The 10,585-nt window shown below is 46.5% G+C and overlaps 1 protein-coding gene across 1 annotated transcript; it reads left to right on the top strand.

The window, feature by feature from the left end:
• The first annotated feature begins 5,864 nt into the window (after nt 1-5,864).
• On the top strand, nt 5,865-8,366 carry LOC144146729 (microtubule-associated serine/threonine-protein kinase 3-like). The gene has a single exon (XM_077678656.1). The coding sequence runs from the start codon at nt 5,865-5,867 to the stop codon at nt 8,364-8,366; it is 2,502 nt and encodes an 833-aa protein (XP_077534782.1).
• The last annotated feature ends 2,219 nt before the right edge of the window (nt 8,367-10,585 follow it).

The following is a 10,585-nucleotide window of genomic DNA, read 5'->3' as shown; positions in this document are numbered from 1 at the left end:
TCAAGCTGGAGTGTCCCAAGACAGCCATTCCGAGATGGCAGCCAGATATGACTGCGGGGGAACTGCGTAGGCAAATGCATCAAAGTCTTGATGTGCATGATGAGCGTTTTGCCCCATCACCTAGACTCATTAGGACATCAAGTGTGTTGGACACCGCGTAGAGAAGAGCCGGAGCCACAAGCTGATGAATACAACAAAGTTTCTGGAAAGGGTTAAGGGAGGCCGACCCAATAAGCTTCAGAAGACTTTCAGCCTTGGCCGGATTGACATTTGGACTTTTATTAACGAACAATTCAAAACCCAAGTACTTTATGGGATGATCTGGAGCAATGGACGCGAGATCCTAGTCCTGAAACTGCAAGCGAGGAAGGTCATATTGTTTGCCATGTGTGTAGTGATTGATTCGCCACCCAAAGTACTGAGACTTTGAGGGAATAATAACCAAGTTAACATTTTAGAAATAAGCCTCTGTCTGACGAGCCATACCCTGCAAACCCTCAAATGTATCGGAAACAAGAAGAATATCGTCTCCGAAAGCTAACGCAGACATACAAGACCCGCCCACTTGTATACCGAATTTGGAGGAGTTAAGCTGCTCCAAGAGTGGGTCCAATACACAGTTGAAAAGAAAGGGAGACAAAGGATCGGTCTGTTTTATGCCCCTATTAACCCGAACCCGAATATCATCAGTTATCCCACCCGACCACTGTGTCGTGGAAGTGTTAGTGTACATCTCTCTAATAACCTCTTGCGTACGAGCAGGAACCCCCCGAGCATCCAAAGCCGAAAAGATTGCAGCATGCGACACCGAATGAAATGCTTTACGCAAGTCCAGACTGACTGCAAAGAATGGTTTGGATGATCTCTTGACCATCTGCATAAGAGCCTTAAGTATGAGCAAGTTGGAAGATGTGCTACGGTCATGAGAAAAGCCCGACTGATACTTGTGGAACTCATTCATTTCTGATAGTCTACGCAATATCAGTTTGGAGAATAGTCTAACGATCACTGGAGATATAGTGAAAGGTCGAAAGTCGCCCAGCCCTTCTGGCTTGGGACATTTCGGTATGAATACAGTCTTAGACTGCTTCAGCTCCAGTGGAATGACCGCGTACGACCACCATTTGTTCATAATAAGTGTCAGAGTTTGCAAAGAGATTCTCTTTAACTCTTTTACCGTCACACCATCCGGTCCAGGCGCAGCCCGGTCATCAAGAGACTTAGAAGCATGCTCAACCTCGGTTACCGTGAAGAGATCCTCATCAATTGCGAGCTTGACGGTCGATACCGACGAAGTGTTCATTGAACGAGATTCACCACCGAAGAGTGTCGTATTGCGTACGAAGACTAGGTTCGTTCGTACGCAATACGACCGAACCTCATTCGGCATAGAAGCGTCAGCGGAGTTTGCTGGGCTTTGGGAACGTGGCCAGCTATGGCGGAACTACTAGCCTTCTGCAGCACTGCTTTTGTATCAGTTATTTAAGATATTTTTGCGCACTTCACAACTATCAGTTTTTTTGGTGGACGTACAACAACGTTTAAAATAAGCAAGGGAGTTACGCAAATGCTGTATTGAGAAGAGAGCGCCCCGAATTTGTATGTGTCTAAATTTCGAACCGGTAGTTCTCTTATTTACGACACCGAAAAGGAACCAGGGCATCCAGAACTTACAGGGCTTGTAAGAATTGTTTTTTGTACAGCAATAAATTGGTTTTGGCCGAGTTGTCTTTCTTAATGCAGTCTCATCTGACCTAGTTCCGGTTTCGCAAAAAACTCTTTTCGAAAAAAACTCTTCCAAGTTAGGTTGACAGTTGGGGCGAACGCTTCACAAATACAACGCCTGCTGTTCTGGGATGGAAAATACATCCTTTCTTTTCGTAAACCTGACAGGCCTGTGGAAGCCAGATGTACATCTCCTGCGGGTTCCTCTGGCTACACAGAAACGGGACATAACGTCATTGCGACTTCCTTCAATTTGTTGCTGTATCATGCGGTGACGCACAAGCCACAAACGTTTATTACATGCGAAATTTTTCAATTTCCTTCCTGCTGAGCGACGATTATTACTTGAAAATCACGTCCGCTGCTTCTTAAAAGGGTAAAAAATAAGCGTCCATTTTGTTACTTTTGGGCTTGTGGAAAGCTATACAAACGCTGTCTTCGAGTCCCTTTTATGCAGCTGAACGCTTTTATTCCATTCACATATAAAGTTTAAGCACCAAGTAGTTTGCTTTGCCTGAATATCTTGTTTGGGAAAAAGTGCCCTCGTAAATTTTCTCCTTCCGGCCACCGTTTTGGCGCCACCGCCAACACCTTATATACACTTCGCCAAATGGGGTTTGTTGGGAGGCAATCGTCAAGAAACGTATCCTGCCTTGTTATGAGCACCGAGAGCTGCGCAATATGAAGGGGTGTGTTTGGCACCTTCTTCTTATTTTAGATGCGACTGCAAATCATTCACTCGCCTTGTCCCTCCATACGGCGTTGTTGTCCGTCCACACCCCTCCCCCTACACTATAAAAAATAATAGTTAGCGCCGCCCGGTGTCGATCCCACGACCCTGTGGGCGGAACGCGAGGTACATGGTGCTCTTCCCACTGAGCCACAAAACCGAAACAGAATCAAATGCTACGAACGCACCTTATATCCTTGACTCATTCAAACTACGTCAAGAAGCTACTGATACAACGCATGATGGGGCAATGATTAACACTTGCAATAAAAGAAAAGAAGCTCCCACTTACAGCAACAATGATGGAGTAAAGGTCGTTGCGACAGCGAAGCCCCAAGCATAGCACTTAGAGAGATTGACTAAGATTGGCCAATAAAACATAATAATAATTATAAAACATAATAATCATACGCGTTCCCGACACGTTTCACGCGATTTCAGAATCAATCCAACGGAAACACCACGTGAACCCCACGATGCGTCCCATCTACACAGGGTTCCCCTCGCGGGGAGGAGGGCGCAATTTTTTCTGGCATAATGCGGTAAGGTTGCGTCTAAATACGATTGGAAGTTTTAGAGTTACCTTTGTTTTTTTATCAATCCACTGAAGGCGGTGTATACGATCAACATTCTGAGGTCGTTATTTTAGTGTTTTACTCGTATTTCCCCGAAAGTTTGTGAGGCAAATATTCTTAAGTCCAATAAAATAACATTAGAGGATTTTTTGCGCGCTATTTTCTTCAAATACTGCAGTACATGGTGGGCGCTTCTTGAATTGCTTTGCATTGTGTTTAGGTTTGCATTTCAAATATTTGTGTTATTTTCCCGATGATGATGGTGATTGGTATTGATTTCCCCTTTGTAGCGGGGTGATGACACGTCATCTTACCAAAAAGGTCCAATATATCTATGTTTTATACTCTTGGTTTAATTAGCGCTGCTTAGGGCGGCACAAAAAGCTCATTAGCAACAAAATACTTTTTTTTCTGTTACATGTGGTAACTGTCCTAGGAAATATTTCCCTCTCTGCTTTTCGTCTACTAGCATTCTAATCTTCCTTTCGACGCCTCGACAGCCTCGAATCTGTGCTACCCTTCAATCATAGGGCTTCTGGAAGCCGAAAATTTCCCTCCTCATGTAATTTGGATGAATACACTCACATTCTTTATTATTATTATTATTTATTCATAATTATTATTTATTTATTATTTATTAAATAAATAATAATGATAATAAAGAATGTAAGTGTATTTGGATGAATACACTCACATTCTAACACTATGTGCCGCATAGTTTGTTTTCCGCTGACCACGCATACCTCGTCATTTTCTGAATACTTCCCTACAAAGCTCTTATTTTGCAAGCAACCTGCTCTAGCCTCAAAAAGCAAAGCACTGCCCTAGGATTTATCCTAGAAATTTTCCGTTCTGATGTTCACTTTCTGAGCCCGGTATATCTCTAACGACATTTTAGCTTACACTTTTTTCTCTCCATTCGTTCGTTTCAATCTGCCTTGCCTCTTTTTTGGTTCGCTTGGCTGTGTTGGAGTCTCCACTGTTCTTTCAATATTTCATCGTTAGCATGTGGAGTCAATGATTACCTACAGCAGCTTCGACATTCAAGTCGCGGCTCTTCTGCTGTACAGAGCGCATGCGCACGACGACACGAGGACGAACGACCGGCGGGAGTACACTATCACGTGTCTTTCTCGTTCCGAGCAAGTGTAGCCATGATACGGCGAACGCTGGAGTGCTAGTCTTCCTTAACCACTGCGTGCCCACGCTTTTCAAGCAAAGGTACCTAAAAACTTTAGCTGCCCACCTTCGTTGATCCATTGCTCTGCACCTTATCTCAAAACATATTTTACTCTGTGCTTCTCGAACTTCGAAAGACGCCCAGCCCATATCTCCCTGTACTGCTTCGTTGTTGTTTTTCTTTAAGTGGTCAATGGCGGCCAATTTGCCTAAGTGGGTATGCTTGGCTTGACGAACATGCGCGCGAGGCACGCGTGCACGAGCGCCCGTCATTTTGTTTTGTATTTATAACTGCGGACACCACACACAAACGATTTGCTCAACAGCTTCGCTGTTAAAAGGGAAGCTTTCGGCATTCAAACTGAGTCAAATCAAAGTCCACAATCCACCCTCCTAAAGTCCACAATCCAAAATGCCGATGTACGCAACTTAAATTCCAAAGCCAATGCCATGTGTTACGAACCCCGAGGAAGTACTGTGCGCCCTGATTGGAATCATGACCCGGGTTTGAGTTTTAGCAGGGCAAGTGTTTTTTTTTTCTTCCAGCGCGCACTCCCAACACGTGTCCGTGGCCTCGTTGCATCCTCACCACTTTCCTTAACTTTTCTTGGCCTAGAATGTTTTGCTTCCCTACTTCTCCAAGCGGAATTTTTTGTTGACGATGTTCGCGGACACAAGAATGCCTGAACGGCTCCGCTGTTGGAACAGTTATCTACAGGCGTCCATTTTTCTATCTCCAAAGCCCTTCTGTGGCGTCGTTATGATTTCGTAGTATACTAAAGGGAACGTTAAAGCCGGTGGAGCCAGCGCTGTGCTAGCAGCGCATAGCGGATTGGAAAGCAGCCAGACCTCATTATAGCCACCTAATGTCAGTGGTTGCAGCTACCCACCAGATGGCGAGCTCTAATTTAAAATTCCGAGTATTACACCTGCGGGTTATGTACCAATACAGTTAATCGCCGCGCTTGGAGAGGAACACCTGTGAAATATAGAATAATTTACATTAGAACTGTGATATTGTCGGCAGCTCAAACAGTTGTCTTATATCGATTCAGTCACGCTTGTGCCTTTCGTTTTGTTCAAGCACGTTCCTCATTTCTTTTTTGTATATAATCGTCATTTTGGTTGGCCAACCTCTGTTAGAGTTGTTCGAAGCCTGCCTTATTTTTATTACGTATTGCGATTTATGCGTAGCGCCTAACAGTGACCCTACGTACGCTGCGTATAAGGGGATACACGGAGCGCGTAGGGGCCTTCTTTAGAGGTACGCGAAGCAAGAAAATGTAGTGCGTTTGTTATCGTTCTATCGCCCATAGAGGTGTGCACATTTAGTGGGAATCACCAAGGCAGATGGTCTACATCTCGGGAATAGGCGAACCCGCGTTGGCGCACTCATTTCTCAGCTCTCTAATCTCCTCTTTTGTCCTCAATGGATTCATTTAGTGCGTGAATTCATGTACTTTCAGTTGCTTTTGTCATACTTTTTTATAAGCTAGCCTTTCTGGTAACAAACAATTCAGTGCAGCCAATCCCCTCCATGTTTCGCGGCAGTTCATGGAGGCCGGCATCGCCATCGACACTGTCGTCCGGCTCGTGGGCGCAGGTCTAATTCGATCAGTGCGCCTCAACCGTGCCAGCAATCGGCGTTCGTCCAAATGGCGACTCCAACGCCTTTTGGGAGCCCCATGGTCAAAGCTGTTGTCATGGAGAACAAAAAGCGCACGGCCGCCAAAGTTGTTACAGCGCTGTTTCCGCGTATTCCGAAGGTGACCATGCTGCTGCTGGACTTCTACGTTCGTCGCGAAGGCGTGCTTGATCTCCACCGGGAGCCACTCGGCCACTTCTGCATGGAACAGGTGACATTGGCAGCGCAAGACATAATGGAGAAAATTAACAGGCAAGTGGTTACTTATCAAGACATCCGTGACTCAGCCGAAAATCTGATCAACCTTCACACTTTTTGCTACAAGAAAGCGCAAGACATTGCTAAGGATCTCGGTGAAAAAATCCGAAAAGTGATGATAATCATAGGCGAGTTGGCCATCTCCCTTGAGAAGGTCTCCGAAGTTCCTCCAACCGACTGGTTGGGCGTCGGTGACAGTATAGTTAGCAGAACAGCACAAGTGAACATGGATGAAATAGCCCCCTTCTGGACATACATTCCAAAGATGAGCGATTTTGCGGCCATCAAGCTGCTTGGCGCTGGCGGGTTCGGTGCAGTGTACAAGGCATTGTTCAAGCCGACTAATTCCATCTGCACTGTGAAGCTTGTCTCGTGCTCCCTGTTTCAGAGACACAAACAAGCTGTTATCGACAAAGTGGTCGCTTCTGTGATTAGAAACCCTTTCCTGGTCAAGTACCACGCCTGCTACTGCACAAAAGAAGCGCAAGTGACCGTCATGGAGTACATCTGTGGAATAGACCTCCAGAGAGTGGTTGACAAAGCTGTATATTTGCCCACCGAGGACTGCCGCATAGTCATGGCTCAACTAATCCTGGCCCTCGAGCACATGCACCTGAGGGGACTCCTGCATCGAGACATCAAGGTGTCCAATATGCTTATCATTCCAGGTGGACGAGTCAAGGTCATAGACTTCGACACGAATAAAGTCTGCGTCGGCCATTTCTCCAAGCGAGTGTTCAAAGGGTACTTTAAAAAGACTGCGTTCGAATTCTTCGACGGTGAGTCCGCTGGAACGGTGCCATACATGGCTCCTGAGATCCTGAAGCGCCGCCCGTACGGCCGCGCCTGTGACTGGTGGTCGGCGGGCATAACGTTCTACAAGATCATGACCGGACGTGTGCCTTTTAGGGGAGAGACCAAGGAGCAGCTTAAGGAGAGGATCCTAAACCAGCCGCTCAAGTGGCCCAAAGTACAAATGCACCCCCATTCGGCCACCCCAGAGGCAAAGGACATGGTCACCAAGATGCTGATGAAGAACGCGCGCGAGCGACTGGGCTCCGTTACGTACGCCCAAATCAGAAGTCACCCTTTTTACGCGAACTTCAACTGGAAGAGGCTTGCCACCGAGAGGAACCTTTGCAACATCCCAGCTATCGCCGAGATTATGGGGGGTGGCAAGTCGGTGAGGCCAGGGGAGAAGCCTCGCCTAACTGTGGGTGCGACGAGCAACACCCTGAAAAGGAAGCTGCTCAAGCTGGAGGAAATGGTGGATATCGAGGCCTCAACGCAGAGGCCACTCTACACGTACTCCTCTCGCAGCTTCAAGAAGATGACTAATTCCGCAAGTAGGTTTGCCGGCACTGCGTACCAGAAGGACGAGGTCTTTGAATCCAGTGGCGGCGTATCCGAAGAACTGGACTACAAAAGGCCCTCTGACGCGGATGTGCTGGCTGGAATCAGTGCATATAGCAGCGGCACACGTGGGTCTTTTGTAGCTCAAAGGGAAAGGATGGACATTCTCCTCTTCAGAACCAAGACGCTAGGGAAGTACTGGGACTTTGGTGTTAGCCTTGTTGAAGTCGCAGGAGAAAACAACGCCAGGTTCTTCATGGTTAACAAAGTGACGAGCCGCAGCCCTGCCGATTTGTCCCACGTCTTGGTGGGAGACGTCGTCGTCGCGGTGAATGGGAGGGATATTGCCGAACTGCCCTTGGCGGAAGTCACGCGCAGAATTCAAGACTCGGGGGATCAGATGGTTCTAAGTGTGATGGCGTCGAGTGCCTTTCGGCTGCTGGTCTCCCGTCGTGACATGGACCAGATGATTAAGGTGGCCGGCCAGGAAACCATCCAGCTGAGAGCGTTAAAGTCCTCTTGCGGGGGCTCTGGCAACTACGGTTTCAAGACTTACGAGGCGAAAGCGTGGAACGAGACGAAGAGGGCGTTTGTTTGCTGCCACGTGATCCAGGCGGTAGAAGGGGCGCAGGTCGCCACAGCGAATAAGTTCCTTTTTCCTGGCGACGTTTTGCTCATGATTAACGGTGCCCCGGTAGAAAACATGGACCAGTACGGCGTGAAAGCGGCTCTGTGTAAAGGTGGTAACGAGATAACCATCACCATCGCTCCCATGTCACCACTGCGGCTCAAGAGGCCCGCGTACACTAGGCTTCATGAAACTATCCTGACCGATGAGAATGTCCCAGAGCCGTCCGTGAAAGCAACGATTCAGTCACCAGCAGCGCCTACAAGACCCTAACATGCGCGTTCGTTTTCGAGGACGCGTCTAAAGATCGATTGCGCGCTATACATTTTCGCTAGTTTATCAACCGGGAACTGCTTAGCGAAAGTTACAACTAAAAATTGCGGTTGAAGTATTAAAATCTATGGAAGTGTTCGAAATATTTCATTCAATGGAACGTTTCTCATCCAAATGTTGATAAAATTAAACGAGAATCAATGCAGCACTGCTTGTGGTCCTTGTGCTCTAAGGTTTAAAATTGCCTGATGCGTGCATGGCGGCAAACAAAAAAATAGCACTACATAAAATTGGCATTCAGGATATTGCGATAAGTGTAACCGATTATTACGTAAACGATTATTTAATGCAACGAAGGTCACATAATATGAGCGATTTCAGATAAAAATAATAGACTCAATTTTTGGTAGTGTTCGCTTATTTTTTGTGTTAGTGGAAGCACAAGTACCAAAGACTTCTCGGGGATCGGGCTCTGCTATCAGTTTTCTAGCGCTTCCTCCCATGGCGCTCTTGTTTTAAAGTGATAGCCCTAAGTCCCCATTAGGCGAAAAACCGGTGTTCTTGTTGTAGTAGTCGTCCGGTCAAGAACATGAACGCCTATACAAAAGGTAAATATGAGAAACGCGTGTGATACGACGAAATATTAACCAAGGTCTGCCTAGTGCGCTGCACTAGGCAGACCTGCATGTTGGCATGATTTCAGCGGTGGGACAAAGGCTTCTTTTTTATGAGTGCTTAAGGCTATGAAGCTACCCCTTGGAGTGTGAGGTGCGCTGTAATGAGGTGTTCAGGATTAATCATTGATGATGGCGATTATTTTTTAGGGGCAAAGTGCCTTAAGCGCGAGGCTTCTCCGTCCGCCGTCCGGCGTTCGTGCTCACGGCACCGCGCCGTGTAAAGCGAAACATCTGTGAAGAAAAGGTTCAGAAAAGGTTAACAAGAACAAAATAAAGGGTTCTCAAAAGGTTAGAGAGAGAGAGAGACGGAGAGCACAGTGTAAATTGAAACATCTGTGAACAAAAGGTTCACGAAAGACTAACAAGAACAAAATAGCAGCTTCTCAAAAGTTTACAGAAAGGGAGAGGGAGAGAGAGACTGCGGAAGAGAGAGAGAGACACCCAGCACCGTGTAAATCGAAACATCTTTGCACAAAAGGTTCATAAAACGTTAACAAGAACAAAATAAAATTTTCACAAAAACTGAGAGAGAGAGAGAGAGAGAGAGAGAGAGAGAAAGAGAGAGAGAGAGAGAGAGAGAGAGAGAGAGAGAGAGAGAGAGAGAGAGAGAGAGAGAGAGAGAGAGAGAGAGAGAGAGAGAGCTCCTGGAGAGCCATGCCGCACATGCGCGGGGAGAACTGGATTGAATTTGGATTTAATTTTACTGGATTAAAATGAATTGTATTGGATTGGAATGGAATGGATTGGAAATCGTCTTAGCATCAGTAAGCACTCTCACGGGTGATTTACGGCAAGAACAATCCCCAGTGCTTCGCCCACTGGTCATGATTCACTCCGTGGAGATGCGTGAATTTTTTTCTCTTCTTCGTGACTCGTACACACTCAGAGGATTAGCCAGGAATCGGGAGCATAGAGTTGCTAATGTGCCAGCTTCACAAAACTGGAACCATGAACTATGAAGCGCAAACATAAAAGTTCTAGTGTAACGCGTCCCCGTGAAACCTCAACGTGGTAGCACGTTATTAGAACAGCGCTTACGAGACGCTACAAACCCAACTGTGGCATGTGGCAGCATGCTTGCTGAAGTAATTCACGCAGAAAGATGAAGAAGCGAAAACTAATCAAGAGACGCATACAAGGGCAGCAAAAACAGAGCGATTCGCGCCAAACTACGAGGAAACTAAATCAAATAAAGGGCCGAAAATACGATATAGCCACGGCCGCTCGATGGAAACTAGACCTAGTTTCCATCGAGCGGCCGTGATATAGCAGTGAAGTTGCTAATAGATACCGTCAGGCCACCGCCTTCAATGCAAGTAAGCAGATCTAAATAGCCCGGGAAATTTTTTCGATAGGATATGTTGACGACTGAATATGAATCGTCGAGTAATGAAATGATAATGGTGCTGAGCCTGTTTTAAAGGGACACTGAAGTGAAATGTAAACATTGCGGGATTACTAACGCAAATCCGTAGTCCCCAGGCCATGGTTCGGCCACTCTGGGCGCGTTTACGCGATTTTATTTAGTAGAAAAATTAATTT

The sequence above is a fragment of the Haemaphysalis longicornis genome, unplaced genomic scaffold (genome assembly GCF_048455015.1).
Source record: "Haemaphysalis longicornis isolate Haplotype H1 unplaced genomic scaffold, Haemaphysalis longicornis Haplotype H1 scaffold_7, whole genome shotgun sequence".
NCBI lineage: Eukaryota > Metazoa > Arthropoda > Arachnida > Ixodida > Ixodidae > Haemaphysalis > Haemaphysalis longicornis.
This window is presented reverse-complemented; position numbering and strand designations above follow the sequence as displayed.

Coding starts and splice junctions, on each gene's coding strand:
- LOC144146729 (XM_077678656.1), top strand. CDS start 5,865: ATGGCGACTCCAACGCCTTTTGGGAGCCCCATGGTCAAAGCTGTTGTC.